Source organism: Camellia sinensis, chromosome 5 (genome assembly GCF_055761805.1).
Source record: "Camellia sinensis isolate YWXY chromosome 5, ASM5576180v1, whole genome shotgun sequence".
Lineage (NCBI taxonomy): Eukaryota > Viridiplantae > Streptophyta > Magnoliopsida > Ericales > Theaceae > Camellia > Camellia sinensis.
The window spans coordinates 142,281,829-142,303,029 of NC_138965.1; the positions used below are offsets into that span (position 1 = coordinate 142,281,829).

Consider the following 21,201-nt stretch of genomic DNA (forward strand, 5'->3'; position numbering starts at 1 on the left):
TATCTCTACGTCCCCTCCCAGAGCTGGATGAAGCATCTGATGCCAAGCTAGGCCCAACCTGTGCCTCCTCATTGAGCCAATCCAAGCACTCATCGGACAAGGTGCAACTGAAAGTGGAAGCAGGGGCCAGGAGCTCTCTAGTCCTCTATGCTGTGGCATATCGGGCAAGCTGTGCCCCCCGGATCGGGAAATCGGCTGGGTACTCAATCCCCTCCGGTGGGCAGATCTGATCATGGCCAAATTGACGCAGGAACCGGAACGGAAAATAGAATACGCAGTGGGTTAGACCAACCAATTGGATCCCAATCAGCCGGGACATACTATAACTCATTGCCGGGAGGTTGAGCCAAGGACAACGCCAAGCAATGCCGTCTGCGGACAAATTGCACATCCAATCGAACCACCACCTTTCGTCAAGAGCATTGACTAGGCGTTGCCGAAAGAAATAGCCTCGAGCTGAATAGGCCGGGCAAGAGTCCACAACTTGCAACTTGTCCATTAAGCATACCTGGGGAGGGATGGAAAATGAGAGAATAAAGAACAGAGAGATGTACGATGAGAGAAAAGTAAGACAAGGGTTTTGTGAGAAAAACCGAGCCTGAGGGCCGAGTGATGTGAGCAAATATATATGTAAGGTCGGGTGGGAAACATTACCTGCAGCAGTAGTGGACTCCCAGCAAACCTAGTCGCCTCCCGGCGATAGACAGAATCTAAGCCCATCAGTGTCTCGGCCAAGGTCATGGCAATACAGCTCTTCCCTTCTCTCAAACCTTGGGCGACTTCAATCAGGCGAATGCTAGCCCCGCCGAAGCCCGAGGAAAGCAGAAAGTGAGACAACAAACATAAGCAGAGGGCGTGTTGCCGGAAACCCTGCCAATAATGGTTGCTGCGGTCACCGGCGTCGGAAAAACGATGGATCAAGCCGAGGATGTCCAGTTCCCCACTGCAAATCAGAGATCGAGCGTCATGCGCCGTGAGCCCACACATCCGCTCTAAAGCCTGAGCATGGCCAAAACGGAGTTGGGGCAAGATCACTTCAGAGCATTCAGACTCCATCAAAACCTGAAAATCTTCGAAAGTGGGACATACCTCTTGGCCGCCGAAGCTAAAAACGTGCGTCACTGGATTCCAGAACCTTGCCACGGCATGGAGAAAAGGAAGCTGTAGCGGAGTACGGCTCAGCATGAATAGTGCATTCAAGCCGAAACCCCGAAAATTCAGCTTTTCCGAGCCATCTAGAGAAGAGATCCAAGATGTGACATTTTCTGCGAGAAACGCCTCCATCTTTGTCTAAAACTAAGATGAAATGAATATTCCCGATGTTGAGGCTTTTATAGAAGGAAAAACACTATTCACGGGGACACGTGTCAAAAATCTGGTGGCTGCAGGACTAAGTGGCCGGCCGGCCACCTTTTCTGGCTGGCCAGCCATTCACTTTTTACAAAACTGGCCGGCCAGCTGTCTCTCTCCACAAAAATGGCCGGCCGGCTCCCAAAGAGGGCCGGCAATGCTGCAGTGTATCCCCTTGGCCCTGTTTTACTCTTCGAGGGAAAGTTTCAAGCATTTCCATGCAACGGGAGAGTCAAAGACCTTCATCTCCCTCCGTTTCGGATGCGTTCCGATGCCCAGATCGTCAGAAGTACACTTTGTTGTGGTTGAGTTTTGTTTATCGAGTTGTTGTTTTGCTTATCGAGTTGTTTGTCGAGCGGACGTGTTTCGTGTTTTTGAGTCATTGCGCTCTGTTCAAGCAATCTTTTTTAAAATCTTGTTTATTTGCATTGTTGCATTTTGTTTATCGAGTTGTAAACTTGCTAAAGGTTCTGTTATATCTTAGTAAGTTGAGTTGCTTAGTTTGTTGTGTCGGTTCACTACCTGACTTGGTGATTACACAATGCACATTCTCATTCAATTTCTTTTTTGTGCGAAATAAATTGATGCGATACGATGCTAAAGTTTAAAATACAAACACCTTTTCAAAAGCTATTTCATTCCATCATGCTTTACAACAAACAAAGGTACAAGTTTTACAAAAAATAAAACTGCCTAACAATGTGCAAAGTGCTACAAACTACTAGTAAAAGAAAAATAAAACAGGAAACAATAGCATCAAAGTCCTCGGGAGCGGGAACGAGAAGCACTCCTCATCCTCTTCTGCGGGACAATCTCCGCACCATCATCATCATCATCTGAGTTGGAGCTGTCATCCTCAGGATCCCCCTCAGCCTCGCCTCTGTTCCCCGAACCAAAACCGGAGCCCCCCTCCTCAGCAGATGTCTCTGACTGACGATCGGTAGCCTCCTCCTCCTCCTCAGCATCCTCCTCCTCCTCATCAGGCTCCACCTCTACAACGTGAGCCCTGCGTCTGCGGACAGACCCTCTTCGAAAAGGCCTAGATGGCCCGGCTCCTCGGGAAGGCCGAGATGACCCCGCCCCCTGAAAAGGCCCGGGTGACCCAACTCCATGAAAAGGCCCAGATGGCCCAGCTCCCCAATGAGGCCCAGGTGGCCTGGCCTGCGGCTGACCGGACCATGAAGGCATCTGAAAACAAAGAGTTCAATTCAAATACATCAGTCCAAATATATACATCAGACGCAGATACAAGCAAAGGCTACATGAAGTGGGTGCATGTAAATACAGTGTACAAGTGGGGTGTGTGTCAGATGTGCTCTACACAAGTAGTCTATCGATGCAGTAGAAATCAGCATGTCATCAGAAGTATGATAAATGCCAGAAAACTGAAGGGTACCTGAATGCCCGCGACAGACAACTGTGCCTCCCTACGCAGGACCATGCCCTCGAGTGTGGCCACCAGTCCAACCACCTCCTCCATGTACCCTCGCGATGGCTGCAAAAATGAGTTCATAATCATCAGTGAACAAAAGAATGTCTAAACATCTGAACGATGAATGAAAAACAGTGGAGCATACCGGCGGTGAGTCAGGATCAATGGCGTATCGATCACTGGGCATCGGAGGCTCTAGCGGGATCGGGGTCGGAGAGATAGCCCCATACTGCCACGCCATCAACTCAGTAGGCATATCTGGCCATCCAGGATGAGGATAAATCGACGGAGTCGGAGGAACCGGTCTACTCCCACCTCTAGATGTACCAGCCCTGCTAGTAGAAGGGGCGTCTGCAGCCCGAGCCCGGGCCTGGCCCGAGGATGACATACCGGCAGGTCTCATCATCGGGATACGAGCTCCCGTCAATGGAGGCATCAAATATATGTGACGGTAAGTGGCGTAGTCCCCCTCCTCAATAAATAGTAAAGCATCACTACCCAGCATGGCGCCGACTACCTCCGAGTAAGAGAGCCTATCAGCAGTCCGCATACTGACTGGGGGTACTGCGGGAGGATCCTGAGAAAGATATCCCCATACCTGGCGCAGAAAGCGTTCCCCCAGGAACCATGCCCTGCCAACCGGCCCTTCGAGCAGGACCCTATACTGGGAGATGTCCGACGCTCCGGTATACTGAAGTCGGAGACCATCACCCAGGGACACCCAGGGCTGCCATGTGATCTGCGGATGATAAATGCATAAACCAATCAGAAATCGAGAATATACAGAGCAAATCAAAGGTGAAAATGAAAGGAACTGAAAGTTCTGAGGTACCTCTGAATGTCGCACAGTGTCAAAGTACTGTCGCAGGTTAAGGAGGGTCTCTCGAGGTCTCGGCCGGTGCGGGCCCTCGAACACCAGTGAGTATAGGGTCATGAGAATCCCTGCCACCTCCAGTTCTGGGGCTAATGATGGAAAGTATACATAGACCCATAGCTGAGAAAAACAGTACAGAATGTAAGTACGAAATGCTGAGAGCAAAATACAGACTGTAAAAGTGCGCTGTGTGTGCAATGTACAAGTAATGAAGAGCAGAAATGTAAATCAAGGGGACAGAAAAGTACCTCCTAGGCTCTCCAGTAGCCGCCAAGTAAATCGCCCCGCCCGCGGGAGGTCGCGCTCATATAAAAGTAAAGGGTAGCCAGGCCGGCGCCACCCCAGTCATATCGACTGACCTGTGATAGGTCAACCAGAGCGCTCAGCAGGTATAGCCCGACTGTGTTCCCTCTGTCGGCGAACAGGGTAGTCCCGAAGAGGAACATCAGGAAACCACGGGCATACTGCTCCGTCTCCTCGGGAGTCTCAGGCACCATCTCCGCCCGCCGGAAGTGGGAAGAGAACCAAGTGTATCGGACTCTCCCAGAAACCCTGTCAACGGGCGGGCGAGCCCCCAATAGATACATCCAAGCGGCCTCCCACTCGCCCATATCCTCATCGTAGGGGATGGCCCAACCTCCTATGTCTAAGCCAGTCAACACAGCAAAGTCAAAAGGGGTCATAGTCATGTCCCCGGTAGCAGAGAAATGAAAAGAGTTGGTGGTGTCCCACCATCTCTCTACTAAGGCTGCCATCAGTGTCCTCCTGGCAGGACAACGTGACAACCCGACGCAGAAAGGCCCGAATCCTGCCAAATCTACCAAGTCTCGGACGGCCTCCGGGAGCTCGGCGTACCAATCCCGCGCGATGGTGGAACCATACCCCCACACGCTGCGGGAACCAACCTGCATTCAGAATGAATACATGTGTCAATAATGAAATGAATGGGCTGTGTGCCGATGAAATGAATGGGCTGTGTGCCAATGAGATGAAATGGGCTGTATGCTGATGAAGTGAAATAAGCTACATGCAAACTCTAATCTGGGCTGCGTGTTCAGAAAATTTGAAGTTTGGGCTGCGTGTTCAACTTTCTATCAGTGTGGGCTGCGTGTTCACTATTTAATCTGGGCTGCGTGTTCAGAAAATTTGAAGTTTGGGCTGCGTTTTCAACTTTCTATCAGTGTGGGCTGCGTGTTCACTATTTAATCTGGGCTGCGTGTTCAGAAAATTTGAAGTTTGGGCTGCGTGTTCAACTTTCTATCAGTGTGGGCTGCGTGTTCACTATTTAATCTGGGCTGCGTGTTCAGAAAATTTGAAGTTTGGGCTGCGTGTTCAACTTTCTATCAGTGTGGGCTGCGTGTTCACTATTTAATCTGGGCTGCGTGTTCAGAAAATTTGAAGTTTGGGCTGCGTGTTCAACTTTCTATCAGTGTGGGCTGCGTGTTCACTATTTAATCTGGACTGCGTGTTCAGAAAATTTGAAGTTTGGGCTGCGTGTTCAACTTTCTATCAGTGTGGGCTGCGTGTTCACTATTTAATCTGGACTGCGTGTTCAGAAAATTTGAAGTTTGGGCTGCGTGTTCAACTCTCTATCAGTGTGGGCTGCGTGTTCACTATTTAATCTGGGCTGCGTGTTCAGAAAATTTGAAGTTTGGGCTGCGTGTTCAACTTTCTATCAGTGTGGGCTGCGTGTTCACTATTTAATCTAGGCTGCGTGTTCAGAAAATTTGAAGTTTGGGCTGCGTGTTCAACTTTCTATCAGTGTGGGCTGCGTGTTCACTATTTAATCTGGACTGCGTGTTCAGAAAATTTGAAGTTTGGGCTGTGTGTTCAACTTTCTATCAGTGTGGGCTGCGTGTTCACTATTTAATCTGGGCTGCGTGTTCAGAAAATTTGAAGTTTGGGCTGCGTGTTCAACTTTCTATCAGTGTGGGCTGCGTGTTCACTATTTAATCTGGGCTGCGTGTTTAGAAAATTTTAAGTTTGGGCTGCGTGTTCAAATTTTAACTAGCGTGGGCTGCGTGTTCACTATTTAATCTGGGCTGCGTGTTCAGAAAATTTGAAGTTTGGGCTGCGTGTTCAACTTTCTATCAGTGTGGGCTGCGTGTTCACTATTTAATCTGGGCTGTGTGTTCAGAAAATGTAAAGTGTGGGCTGTGTGTTCACTTTCGAATTCGGGCTGTGTGTTCGACAAATCAGTGTTTGAGCCGTGTGTTCTAATGTGGGCTGTGTGTTCGCAATTAATTAATGAGCCAAGTGTTCAGAAATTCGAGTGTTGAAACTACATGTTCAGGATGCAAGCAAAGTACTATGTCATAAGCTAAATTGCGTGTTCAAGCATGGCAAAGGTGCGAAATCTAGGAAAAATACAGAAAATGAAGTAAATACCTCTCGGGCCTCATGAGAGAGGTGATGTTCCGGCTCTCGGAGAAGCAGATCCACGGGTGCTCGCTCGTCAAAGTTAGTGAAGTGACGGAAGACAGCACGAGGGAGGACGTGTGCTGGCGGACGGTACCTCCCGGGAATAAAAGGTCGGGTCCTCGGGGGTAGAGTCATGGGATCGAAATCATCTCCGGCACCTGGAAAACCTCCGCCGTGGGGAGAATTGCCCGCCATTTTCAAAGAATCTGCAAAAGAAGCAAAAATGAGCGAAAATGAGCCAAAATTGGAAAAAGTCAACAAAAGTCAACTCTCGGGAAATAAAAAGTCAACAAAAGTCAACTCCCGAGAAAGTCTTCCAAATATTGAGACAAACTTACCTCAAGTGGCGAAAATGCAAAAAGAAGCTCCGAAACCGGAATTTAATCGCTTCAAAGTGCTTGAAACTGAATGTTTTTGCGAAAACAATTTGCACGGGGCGTTGGAAAATGCGTGTGAAACTCAGATCTGAAGAAGAAAATGTTGTAGGAGGCAAGAAAGGAAGGGGCCTCGGCTGCCTTTTATAGGCTCAAGGTCTTGGTTGGAGAAGCATGAAGGAAGGAGGTGAAAAAGACCAAACTGCCCTCGGATCTGGGCATATGGCCGGCCGGCCCCCTTTTCTAGCCGGCCAGCTATCTGCTTTTTGGAAAGCTGGCCGGCCAGCTATTTGCTTTATGAGAAACCGGTTGGCCACCTCCCCTTGGGAAGATGAACGGCCGGCCATGTTCCCCACATGCCCACCTAGCTCTCTGCAAATTTTGAGGAAGATCGGAGTTCCCGAGACCTGAAAAAGTTCAAGAAAAGTACACTTCCGGTCGCGAAATAGCTCCGCCGGGACTTCAGCTTCAAGTTCTGACATATGTCTCACCATCATTCATCGAAATCAAAGTGTATCCTTTTTGAATGAGTTGTAGCCTTTCCGGGAAACGGATAGGAGGCCGCGATTGAGTTACCTTCGTCGAAACACGCATTTCCGTACTCGTTGTTTCATGACAAACGGGCACCCTGATTCATGCTCGTGTCACATTATCTTGCATTCTCATGAGCATACCTGCATTAACATGCACATTTCTTGATATTGGCATACCTCTATGTTTGAGCATACGTTGTCACGCATGTTCCACTCTTGCATTGCGATGCATTCACTTGCCGGCACTGCGTGTGTCAAACTTCGGAATCACATTAAATATATGTTGGTAGCATATTGTACTTGTTGCAATTTCTCTCTTTTGCAGGCACGATATTGTATGTACGGTTCAATTGAGACTGGTGCGACCAGACGAATCACGCAGGTATCGTATCTTCTCCGTGTGAGACATGGCGGGGATTGAATAATCCTCCGCATTCTTAACTGCATGAAATGTAGTTGTTGCTTTGCATTCTTGCTTAAAACTGTTGCATCTATTTGCGAATACTTGCTTCATTACAGCTTGCTGCATTTGCATGATCATTGGGTTACCTCCGGCTCTTTGCGTATCATTTGCATTTTGCCCCCTGCCTGCGGGCATGCCTGCGGGCACATCTCTGTTTATCCCGTATGTTTGTCTAAGTCTTCGACCTTGTCAAAAATGGGTCGTCTCTGGGCTTTGACATTCACTCCCGTCACTTGTGACTTTCGAGTTCTGTCAAAGAGGGGCAACTGTAGACACCCCATTTTTGACCGACCTTAAGACTCAGACGTCACCGATTGAGCGCTTGGTGATGTTGCATAATGTGCTTGTTCAGAAGTTTTAGAGTCGCGGCCGTGAGCCCTGCCTCTGGACTTCCGAACCCTCTTCTGTGCCTTGTCTCGGTTTGCGAACCAGACTCGGTTTTCTCTGTTTCTTTTCCTGAGGGAAGGGAGAGGTCCCGTAGACCATCTCTCAATGTCCGTAGGCTACATTTTGTGGCCGCAGGCCATTTTGCCCATTTCGGAGTCCGGTTTCCGGTTTTTCGGGACCGTAGGCCGTGTGCCTTGGTTCGGGACCGCTTAACCATCTCCTATTGCTCTAATTTTTGGCATACTTCCTATTTTCTCCCTTTTGAGGGACACTGGGGGCTGAGAAACCCAGTTCGTGGCCGAACGCCACTTTCGGTGCTTAACAGCCCATTTTCGGGACCCCGAACTGCGCGTTTTGGTCCCCGAGCATTCGTTTTACAACGGTTTTCGTTCATTTTTGGCAGGTACCTCTGTTTTATCACCGGGGAGGTCACTGAAGGGTGGGAGGCCAGCAATTGTTGCAGCAACCAGTTATACATCCTCCAACGCCCTCCGGCCCCCGTTTTTCGCACTTCCGGGCTAATGTTGAACACCTTGGGCCCACATTCTTGAACTTTGAACCACATATTTGTGATGTACACACATGAGAGGACCCTAAAAGTTCATAGCCGGCCATTAATTCAACTTGACCCTTTTGACCCCCTCCTTCCGGGCTAATGTTGAACCCCTTGGACTCTTTTTCTCGAACTTTGAACCACATATTTGTGATGTACACACATGAGAGGACCCTAAAAGTTGGTGGCCGGCCAGTAATTCCACCTGACCCTTTTGAACCCCTCTTTCCGAGCTAATGTTGAACCCCTTGGACCCACTTTCTTGGACTTTTAACCACGGGGTTGTGTTGTACACAGATAGGAGGACACCACCAGTTGGTGGCCGGCCAGAAAATATTATTGACCTTTTTGACCCCTAGCCGGCCGGCTAGGGGGTGTGGCCGGCCGGCCACCTGCAGCAAAAGTACCAGGCCGGCCGAGCTCCTTGCACTGTGCACTTTACAGCTGTGGAGCTTTATCCCCCAGAAAAGATCTTTATCCGGGGGATATTTTGTGGGGGAAAGTTACTCTCCTTTTCCCCCACCTTTACACCCCTTCTTTGGCCCTTATAACAAGCAAGCTAGATCATTTGTTGGGGTTAGAAAATTTGGTCTTCAAGCCTCCATACACAACTCCATCTCCATACCTCTCATTTCTTGAAAAATCTCTAAGTCCCTAAGCACCATTTCTTCTACACCACCAAGCTCTACCACCACCACCTCATTTCCAGCAACAAGGAAGGCATCTCAAAGGCTAAAGTAGCTGCAAATTGGTCCAAGAATCAACAAAAGTCTTAGTCTTCAAGGGTGAGTAACATTTCTTCACTTTGACCCTTTTTCTCGATCTATTTGTAAGCCCCACTTGCTTTTTGTTTCAAGCTCCGGCCCTAACTGAAAAGGGCTCTCTTTTGAGCTCATTTTCACTTTTCATTAAGGGCTCAACCCTGTTTGAGCCCTCCATGATACACTTGCTTCATTATACACTTGCTTCATTGATCCTCTTACATGTCATAATTTTGCATGCTATTTTTTGCCCATGAGTAATCTGTTTTTGAGCATGTTGTAAACTGATATTAGGCTTATTTTGAGCCCCTCTTCAACATTGAAGAAGGGCTCAACACTATTTGGGACTTCCATGTTATACCTACCTTTATATCTCTCTTTTATTCCCTATTCTTGTATGCAATGGCAGCCTACCATGCTTATGTTTTTGGCCATTTTACAGTTCTGAAAATGTCCTTATTTTGGTCCATTCTTAATTTTTCATTTAGGTCATTTCATGGTTTGGGACCTCCATATGCCACTTCATGTTATATCTCTCTTTTATTCCCCATTCTTGCATGTTTAGTTAGCCTACCATGATTTTGTTTTTGGCCATTTTACAGTTCTGAAAAAGTGCTTATTTTGGCCCATTCTACATGTTTTATCAAGGGTCTTTGGCTGTTTGGTGATTATTTTGCATACCTCATGTTATAGCCACTTTTGAGCCTTATTTTGCATCACATTTCTATCACGTTTGTATACTGATTTTGAGGCTGCCATAAACTGTAAATATTCATATTTTTGGTCCCTCTTCAGTGTTGTAGAAGGGAATTTTTCAGTTTGGATTTTTTTTATATCACTTGCTTCATTACCCCTATCTTGGCCCCTATTCTTGCATGCCATTTTTGCCATACCTATGCTTGCTGTTTGGCCATGTTTATAACTGTGAAAGTGCCTTTTTTGGGACTGTCTAGCTTCTGTCTTTGCATTGCATGTCCATATTGTGCATGTTTAGCATAGCTATAGGCCATTTCGGGTGCCTAAATTCGCATTTCGGGACAATTCCATACATTTGGTATCATTTCGCCTCATTTCGGGACTGTTTTCCCCGATATGTTAGTGCTGAAATTCCATTAGAATGATTGCATGCCATTTCCATGTCATTACATCGCATTCTATCATCGCCTCGGTTTGCGTGCCCGTGTGCACGCATTTCGAGGCACCTCATTTTTATCCGTCGGCATCCTATCTGAGTGTGGCTGAGGCTCACTCATGTTGGTATAAGCCCATATCATGTTGCCATGTCATTACATCGCATTCTATCATCGCCTCGGTTTGCGTGCCCGTGTGCACGCATTTCGAGGCACCCCATTTTTATCCGCCGGCATCCTATGTGAGTGTGGCTGAGGCTCAGTCATGTTGGTATAAGCCCATATCATGTTTTCATGTCATTTGCATTGCGTATGTCATCGCCTCGGTTTGCGTGCCCGTGTGCACGCATTTCGAGGCACTTCATTTTCATCAACCGGCTTCTTATGTGAGTGTGGCTGAGGCTCTCTCATGTTAGTGTAAGTCCATGTTCCCTTTTCCATGCCATTTTAGTCATTTACATTGCGTATTCCATCACCTCGGTTTGCGTGCCCGTGTGCACGCATTTCGAGGCATCTCATTTTCATAGCATAGTGCATACTAGGTTGTATCTTGGATTGCATTCTATCATTTTCTCGGTTTGCGTGCCCGTGTGCACGCATTTCGAGGCCTGTCATTCCATAGCATAGTGCTTACTAGGATTGTATCTTAGTTGCATTTCATGCATATCATGCATATTGCATCGTGTCCGGAATAGGAGTTAGCCCGGGCACGGGAAACGAGGTACATTTCGTACTCCGAGTGACGGAATGTGTCTCAATTCCCCAGTCACCGACACTCCGGATTATCCATGATGGAGTTAGGTTTTAGCTGTCTTCATGCGCATTCATCCTATATTAAATTGTGCAATTCGACTCCTCGGCCATCATACCTCGGTATGCGTGATTGGTGGCACGAGGATCGAGACATGCATATATCTGTGCAAATACATTGCTATGCCCCTTTCCTGCTCTCTGTTGCAGCAAAACGAAGAATCAGCAACTTTTCGGGACTTGGCGAGCATTTCAAGAAAAGGTATAAACAGAGGCTAATTGGGGCATCCCGGTGGATTTCCGCACAAAGCAGCCTAACATACATCATATGTCAGAAGCGAGGCAGTCCCTGGCTTGCACGCCAGTTTTACAGCTTTCTTAGTTAATTCATTAATTAAGTAGGAATTTGTACATTATTCGGACTGTAATATTTTGGACTGTAATATTCTTTTATTCGGGACTGTAATATTTGGAATGTATATTTATTCGGACCCTCCGAGTGAGGGCACAACTGTAATAAGTGTGGGTGAGTGTGATGTATGTCTTCCAACCCCACGTCTTTCTCCCTTTTATTTATCCGCTTTTGATGGTTAGATTAGGGCATGTTTAAATTAGCATACAGTATGACAACATGTTTGCATCATTCATCTGTATTGCATGCACCGGGCTCGGCGCATCATACTAACTGCATTGTACTTTCAATTTCAAAATTGAATACATGATAGTTGTAACATTTCATATGCCATCTTAGAATAGCCGAGCCTACTATAATTGCATTTTGCATGTGTTGCATTAGGCATTTCTGTATACTTAGGATTCATGCATGATTTCTAATAAGTGTCTATTTTGGCTTGGAGTACTCGGTGAGTTTTTATGCTTTAGCATCCCTGCATGCGTGTGAGTGAATGCCATGATAGCATGCTTACCATGAGGCTATGTGCTTATCTGATATAACTGCCTGAATGCCTGTGGGTGAAGGTTGGGTTACTTAAATTGGAATAAATCATCAAAAGTTTTAAAGCCTACCTGCGGGTAGCAAACCCTCTTTCAAAAACAAACATGAAATGTTTTCGTTCCAATTCAGGCGACCCGATCTATACTTGTATGCTGTGCGCATCACATAGTAACCTAGGCTAATAACCGGAATAAGAACTCACAATGTTTTCAAAAATTGATATCATGGTTAGTAGAGGCCGGTCTATGACCGGGCGAGCGGGGGTGCTCACGAAGTGACCTTCCCCAATCGTACCCAAGTTCCCGAGCCGAGGCAACTTTGGTGATGACGGACACGTGGCCTTTTGGCACCGAGTTAGGGTTTCCTAAATTTCCCAAAATAAAATATTTAGGTGGCGACTCTGTATCTGGCAAAGCAGTCCATGTTTGGCACTTTTTCAAAAATCAGTTTCTCAAAACAATTTGCCGGATTTGGACTCTTTGGTTCAGATTAAGAACCGTGACATTTAAGAGTCCGAACTGTAGTGACCCCAAATGAACAGAACGGGACCAACCCTCCCGGGGCGTTCGGGGACGTCTACAATGTCCATTAACTTGCATAGGCTGTTTATCTCTAGCCAATCTTTGCTGAAGGACATTTACTTCCTCCATGTGTCTTGCATTTGTTGGTTGGTGGTTATTCATTCGATCCAAAAAGGATGTTGCCCACCTTTCCATTGTGTTTATTAATTGCTGTCCCATGGCATCTACTAGGCCACCCCATGGATTCACTGGCTGAGTTGATGGGACAGTGGATGGTCCAATTCCTTGGTCTCGTCCAATATTATGAACAAATGGTATTTGCTCTGAAGTACTGGTCTGTTCGACCATAGAGGTTCCGATAAAATAGGAGTTTCCACAGGATGTGTTATCACATTATCCTTTAGATTAGGTATCTCTACCTCTCCTTCCACGCCTTCTTCCAAGCGTTCATTTTCTCCTTGTCTTCTACGTCTAGCCATTTTAAATGCGTCCCACTGGGCGTGCCAAAAATATATGTTGGCTTTTTGGCTTTCGAAGGTTATTTTTGTAATCATGAGCGTGCCAGCAAGGATTAATCAGTCCTTACAGAATTTTGATTGCCAACCAATTATCAGACGATCGTGTTGTAGTTCTTTCAGCCTCAATGAAGAGGACTTTTACTGGTAGCTTGATTTAGGAGAATTTAAGCACAAGAACAGTTAAATAAAGAGCAATTGAAGCATTTCATTAGTATAAAAAACTTACAATGATCCAAACTCAGCCTCGTAGAGGTTTACAGCGACAATCTACTTGAAACTACTCCTATGAATGAAGTGCAGTGCAGGAATTTAAAGTACAGGAATGTAAAGAACAGGAAATATAAAAACTGGAACGAAATATGTAAAGTAAGACTGGTTTCTTGGATCTGAGTCTGGGGGTTTTTTCTGGGGCCTTCTCTGCTATTTATACTTCTCAAGGATGACCATCGAACTGTACTTCTAACCGTCGAATCGTTCCTCCATGATCGCTGATCATGTTGCCTTATACTTAGCTCCACTATGCCATCACTTGTAGTTAGGCTTCCCTCTTGATTTTGAATTTGAATATGAGTAACCGTTGAAGCTACACCACTTTGCATCTCTTTGTTGATTCACTGCTACTCAGATCTCATAGCAACCAATATCAACTGCCACGTGTACGATCAGGATCGAAGACTTGAATGGCTCCCCATATTACCCTTACTTTGCCACGCGTCAAATTGTAACTGGCTTGTACAAAATATGCAGCCAACAATAATGTCTAATTGTGATTGTTTATATTTATAGTAAAGTGAAGTAGAAGAGGAACTAAAAGAAGCCTTTAAAGTATTTGACAAGGATCAAGATGGTTACATATCGCCCAATGAGGTTAATTCTTCTTCATATTTCTTTTACAAAAATATTACGTTTTTTTGATCTGCAAAAAAGAGACTATATTGATGGCAATGAAAGGTACAAGATGTATACACAAAACATCAATAAAGCAAAGAGAGAGCAAAGAGCATCAATGGGCTAATTCTTCCCAATGAGGTTGGCACCAAGAAACCCATCCAATTATTCGCCAGCAGCCTCAAAAGGAACCAAAAAAGAAAAAAGAAATAGCACCTCCAGTCAGCTCCACACAAGCTCAGCCACCATATCTAATGCAAAACAGAACCTGTTGCAGGTTTGACACCATGCCATTAATAGAAAACACCAGAGAGGGGGATGAAGTTTTAACCCACAATGCTACTCTCACCTTAACAAGATCACAGAGCACCTCTAGATTTGGTTGAGAACCTTTAAACACACATTCGTTTCTATGTTTCCAAGTAGACCAGAGGACAGCAAAAGGAATAGCCAACCAGATTTTCTTTTATAGCTTTTTCATCCTTCAACCAAACCACCATTGAAGTAACCCATTCACAGAACCGGGTATGACCCATTGAAAGCACCACCATCTTACAAGGTTAGACCAAATCAGCCAATCAAATGGGCAAAACAAAAGAATATGATCCACAAATTCAATCTCACTTCGACAAAAAATACAAGTCTAATTGGTATTATCCCCTAGAATCCCAATTCTACAGAGGAAGCTGGCAGTCTTAACCTTACTATGCCAAGCTAACCATCCAAAAAATTGGGCTTTGGGAGGGGCGTAGTTCTTTCATAAGATATTAGTTGAGCACTGAGCATACCCAAGAGAAGATTCCCACCAAAGATATGCTGAGGACACACTGAATAGTCTTGAAGAATCAACATTCCAAAATAAGCTATCTGATTTTGAGAGGGAGTTTTATATGTGCATTAGGGCTGAGCTAGGCCCAGGCGTAGTAATGGGCCGTTTTGTGGGCGAGGTAAAATGGGCTTAGTGAAGTGGACCATGGTGTTAGAGTGGTAAGCTCGGTCCAAGTGGTTACAGTCACCGCGGTTAGGATGGTAATTATTAGCTCAGTCATAGTATTCAAAACCGAGGTGCTTGGGCTTCTTAAGCTAGACCTCGCCTTTTTAGCTCAGTCAAGGCTTGCTGCAGTCAGCTTGGTCCAAACAGAAGAAAACTGAGGTACAAGTGAACATGAGCCGAGCTACATGTTGCATATTGAGGCGCAGGGTTAAGTATGAAAGAGATAGCATTAGCTCGGTCATACTATTGTCCAAACCGTGGTAAAACCATCTCACTTGGTTTAAGCAGTGAGGGGGCTGTTGAAGGATAAACATTATCTTTTAGGAGTGTGATTCCTAGGAGGACTCTAAGTTTAGGAATAAGAGTCCTACTAGGATTGAGCCACGCGAAACCTATAAAAGCTCACAACATAACCTATGGAGAGGTAACATAACTTTGATCCTCGAATACACAGAGCTTTTGACCATTTGTCTATTTTTCTGACTTAGGCATCGGAGAGGTATCCGGTACACACCCATCGGTTAGCTCACATTTGTGTTTTCAGGGAGTAAAGTGACGATGTTTGGAGGATTTCAAACTTGATCAACAAGATTATACGAGAAGATTATTTCGTGCTCGTACAATTGGCGCCGTCTATGGGAATTCCAGAAAGAACAAAACCTCTTGATTGAGTTTTTCCTCTCTAACTGGAAGCAATGGCGTACAATAAAGATTTGCCACAATCCGCTATCGACGGACAAACCCCAGAGGGGGGTGGGAGGCGCAAAGGTTTGCCTTCTATCCCTCCCATGGCGGATTTAGAACCCCAGCGACAGAACCCCCGGAGGGATGCAAGGGGGAGGCAGGCTAACAGCCCCGTCTCTCTCAAAGTTCTGAAAGACAGAGGTGGATGATGGACCCTCAAGTTCTGGAGGATCGCGTGAAGGAACATGATGAGTTAATAAGGAAGATGGCGATAGACATGGAGTCAATGAAGCACCAGATAAAAGGAAAAAGGGGTGGCGGCAGGAGATGAGCGTAAAGACAACACGCTTCCTCGCCACTTGGAAGATCGTGGTAGGCATACCACACCATCGCAAGCAGAAAGTAGGAGTCTTAGAACAAGCAACACTCAATCACGGACTACCAGGACTCGTTACTCCAGGTTTGAGAGGATGAGAACTGAGAGGTCGTGTACTGAGAGAAGCACCTATAGGCCCTCGCACACGCACCAGACGTCATCTAGGCACACAGAGTTGCCTAGATCATCTGACTTACGAACTGTGCTTGAGGAAAGGGCTCGATAGAAGGAGGATACCAGGGAACGTAACCCGCGCAGAGTTTCAGCCCTTCAGCGGCTGGCCCCTCGGACGCATGGAAGCGTTGAGGTAGGAATGCCAATGCCGCGCCTTGCTTATGAACCAGTGGACAAAGTATTAGCAAGGTTACAAAGCTCGCCATTCGTTCTGGCAATAGAGAACGCACCGCTACCTTCAGGCTTTCACCAGCCCAAATTTACTACTTATGAGGGGAAGACGGACCCCTACATGCACTTTCGCCACTTTCGCCAAGCTATGGCAGTATACCGGCGGAATGAGGCCTTGATGTGTATCCTGTTCCCATCCAGCGTTGGCGACCTAAGTCTAACCTGGTTCGAAAGTACAAGAAGGCAGCATCGCCTCTTGGGCACAATTGGCAGAGGCGTTCGTGACTAGGTTCAGAACGAACACTAAGACACCAGTAGAGATCGACCAGCTACTCTCCATTGACATGGGCGACAAGGAGACATTGAGATCCTACAATAGTCGCTACTGGGAAACCTTCAACCAGATTGGGGATTGCCCTACAAACCTCGCCATACCACAATACAAATGGGGCCTGCCAGTCGGTAATAAATTAAGGGACTCAATTACAATGACGCCGCCCCTCACGATGGAGGCCTTAATGGAGAGAGTGCACCAACATATTCGCGTGGAGGAAGACAGTGCCCGTGCTACAGCGAAATCTGGCACAACAGCAATACCAGATAAAAAGACGTCAGCAAAAGTCAACACAGTAGAACAAACAAGCAGGAATGGGCGAGACAGACGGGCTAACAAAGAAGACCCAGACAAAAGGAGGTTAAGAGTTCGCACAGCCATTACTACAGTGTTCAAGAAACCAATCTACCGAATCCTAAGTGAGATACGTGACGAACGTTTCGTCCGATGGCCAGCTAAGTTAGGAGAAGCACAAAAAGACTATGATGAGAGGTCCCGTTGCACCCTCCATGATGAAAAGAGGCACCGCATTGAAAATTGCATGCCGTTGAGGCAGCATTTGGAGGAGTTAGTGGCAGCTGGGCACCTGGACCAATACATAGAAGGAGGGATGCAGCCAGCCCCCCAGAACCACAACAACCCAAACGGGATGCCCGTCGACACTCCACCTCTAGGCGTGATTAATGTAATACACGGGGTATTCGAACCTGAGTGGGTATGTGAGCTCAGGGAAATGATCAAAAAGGCTGAGCACTTGAGGCAGGTATTAAGTGCACAATGATGCGTTGGTTGTCACTCTACGCGTCAAGAATTTCGACATTAAGCGTATTCTGATTGACCAAGGAAGCTCATGTGAGATAATGCATTACGAAGCCTTTAAACAACTGAAACTGGAGGACAAAGACATGGCACCTGCAACATCTCCCCTAATTGGATTCAACTCAATGCCAGAGTGGCCAGTGGGCAAGATAATCCTCCCAATTAAGGTAGGAACCATGACAAAACAGGTGGAATTCTGGGTATTGAAAGTCCCTTCCGCTTACAATATAATTTTGGGAAGGACATGGTTACATGCCATGCGATCGGTAGCGTCAACCTACCATCAAGTATTGCGGTTCCCCAACGAAGCCGGAGTAATTGAAGAGGTCTTTGGAGACCAAATTATGTCAAAACAGTGCATCGTCACAGTAAATGGTAGCCGCGCTGCAAAAAGGTTTGTACAGATGGTCGAAGAGCCAGAAATCAATGAACTATTTCCGGATGTTGGCAAGACAGCTGAACAAAAGGCAGTGGAAGACTTGGTACAAGTAAGAATAGATGAAAAAGACCCAGAAAATTTCTTTTTGCTTGGCTCATCCTTGTCCAGCACTGAGAGAATAGAGGTCATGGAATTCTTAACCTCTAACATCGAAGTGTTTGCCTGGACGCCGTGTGATATGCATGGCATTGACCCAAACTTCATCTGTCACCAACTGAACGTCCACCCAACTGCCAGACCAATTATACAGTGCACTCGCAGATTAGCACTCCACCATGCCGAGATAGTGGTGGAAGAAGTAGGAAACTTGCTGGAGGCAGGAGCTATCAGAGAAGTGCACTATCCCAGGTGGATCTCTAATACCGTAGTAGTGCCAAAGAAGAACGAAAAATGGCGTGTCTGTGTGGACTACAAAACAGTCAACAAGGCATGCCCAAAGGACAGTTTTTCTCTACCACGGATGGACCAACTGGTATACCTGACGGCAGGACACAATCGACTTAGCTTCCTTGATGCGTATAGAGGCTACCATCAGATCGCTATGTATGAACCAGATCAGGAGGTCACTTGATGCGTATAGAGGCTACCATCAGATCGCTATGTATGAACCAGATCAGGAGGTCACATCCTTTACAACGCCTAGAGGATTATATTGTTACAAGGTCATGCTCTTTGGCCTAAAAAACGCAGGGGCAACATTCCAACGGATGGTCACCAAGATGTTTGAACCATTGTTAGGCAGAATAATTGAGGCTTACATAGATGACATGGTGGTCAAAAGCAAGGATGAGAAGGACCATCTCAGGGACCTAGGTAAGATGTTCCAGATTCTGAAAAAGAACAAGTTGCGCCTAAATGTATCCAAGTGTGCATTCGGTGTAGGATCGGGCAAATTCCTAGGCTTTTTGGTGACTAACCGAGGTATAGAAGCAGACCCTTCTCAGATCAAAGCAATCCAAGACCTGGAAAGGCCCAACACAGTAAAGGAGGTGCAGCATCTCACTGGCCTAGCAGCCGCACTCAACCGGTTCATGAGTCGGTTGTTAGACAGATGTTGACCATTCTTCCAAGCGCTAAAGGCCAAGTTTGAGTGGGATGAAGTATGCGACCGCGCCCTAGAAAGCCTGAAAGAGTACATGTCTTCTCCACCGTTGCTAGTAACCCCAATACCTGGAGAAGAGCTCTTTTTGTACTTAGCAGTTTTACAGCACGCAGTCAGCGCAGTGTTGGTCAGAGCGGAAGGAATCTAACACCTGCCCATCTTTTATGTTAGCAAGACCTTGCTAGGCGCAGAAACCAGGTACCTACCATTGGAAAAACTGGCCTTAGCCTTGATGATGGCCTCAAGGAAGCTGTCACATTACTTCCATGCCCACACCATAATCATCCTAACTGCTTTTTCCTTAAAAGCCTTATTTGAGAGGGCGAACTTTTCTGGGCGAATCTTGAAATGGGTAGTGAAATTGGGACAGTTTGATATCAAGTTTCAACCCAGAACCGCAATAAAAGTCCAATCTTTGGCAGACTTTGTGGCAGAATTCACACCAGGAAGTCATCACATCTGCCCAGTTGACTTGACTAGTACGACAAGAATAGAGACGGAAAGCGCCGCAGGAAATGCGCAACCCCTAATTCAGGATACCTATCCACATTGCAAACCACACAGGCTTGAAGATCAAGAGGGAGGAAGAAACCATGCCATTCCCAGTAAGGACTCATTGACAAGTGAAGACTTGGGGCAGCCAGATAATAAAAAGCAAACCCCAACAGCAACTAGGGACTTGGAAGAAAACAACACGCATGACCCCAAGACATCATCTAACCCCTCAACTTGCTGGAAGTTATTCATTGGAGAAATGTGGAAGCTCTTTATGGATGGAGCATCCAACAGGCACGGTGCAGGACTTGGCATAGTCCTCATCTCACCAGATGGCCTAGTAGTGGAACAAGCAGTCAACCTTGGCTTCTCAGCATCAAATAATGAGGCAGAGTACGAAGCACTCTTAGCAGGCGTAAAATAAGCACTCTTCATGCAGGCTACTGAGCTAATGGTTTCCAGTGACTCCCAGCTGGTAGTAAACCAAATTTCAGGCGACTACGAAGCAAAAGATGAGAGGATGGCAAAGTATCAAGAGTTAGTCAGAAGGGAAATCATGAAATTCGAAGTGGTGCGAATAGAGCAGATCGGTCGGAAAGAAAACAGTAGAGCAGACGAACTAGCAGGCTTTGCTTCGATGACAGATACATCCATCCCACATCCATTACTGATCGACTTCCTACGAAGACCAAGCATTGAAGAACCCAAAGTAACTGAGGTATATTGCGCCGAACTAGGCCTTTCATGGATGGATCCCATTATAGTATTCTTAAAAGACAGCGTCTTACCTGAAGAGAACAAAGAAGCCAACAAGATCAGAGCAAAATCACAGCGATTTTGGCTCTTTCTATCAATGGCCTTGTACAAAAAATCCTTCACAGGACCTTACTTGAAATGTGTCCATCCCAGTAAGGTCGAGGCATTCTTGTTCGAGATACACGAAGGCGTATGCGGAAGCCACCAAGGGGGAAGATCATTGGCTTACAGAGCAATTTCGCAAGGATATTGGTGGCCTTACATGCAAGCAGATTCAGAGAAATATGTCAAGAAGTGCGAGAAGTGTCAGAAGTTCGCATACCAAATACATCAACTAGCTAGAGAGCTTCTACCATTGACTAGCCCATGGCCCTTCACAATGTGGGGCTTGGACATAGTGGGACCACTTCCAACGGTGCCTGGCAACGGAAAGTTCTTTCTTGCAGCAACAGACTACTTTACAAAATAGGTGGAAACAGAAGCACTCGCCTCAATAAAAGAGAAAGATGTGAAGAAATTTGTTTGGCAGAATATCATCACTCGATTCGGCATACCCAATGTTTTAATATCAGACAACGACACTCAGTTCGATGACAAAATTTTTAGAAGCTTTTGTGAAGAGTACAAGATAGAATTCTACAATTCTACACCAGCATACCCCCAAGCAAATGGCCAGGCGAAAGCATCAAACAAAGTCGTTTTAGATGGATTGAAGAAAAGGCTGGAGAAAGTAAAAGGCAAGTGGGTTGAGGAGCTCCCGCATGTTTTATGGGCTTTCCGTACCACACCTTGGCGGTCTACTGGAGAAACACCTTTTTCCTTGGCCTATGGCATGGAAGCAGTAATCCCACTGGAAGTTGGCCTCCCCACTATTAGAAGTGAAAATTTTAACCCAGACTTAAATGGAGAAGCCATAACATTGGAGCTCGACCTTGCAGAAGAAAAAA

The 21,201-nt window shown here is 46.2% G+C and overlaps 1 protein-coding gene across 1 annotated transcript in view; it reads left to right on the forward strand.

The window, feature by feature from the left end:
* The window catches only part of LOC114321010 (uncharacterized), a 78,237-nt gene that overhangs the window by 46,951 nt on the left and 10,085 nt on the right, over positions 1 to 21,201 (forward strand). The window contains exon 3 of the mRNA XM_082869926.1: positions 13,814 to 13,889. Coding sequence (XP_082726052.1) covers positions 13,814 to 13,889 — 76 coding nt within the window. The remainder of the gene's footprint in view (positions 1 to 13,813; positions 13,890 to 21,201) is intronic.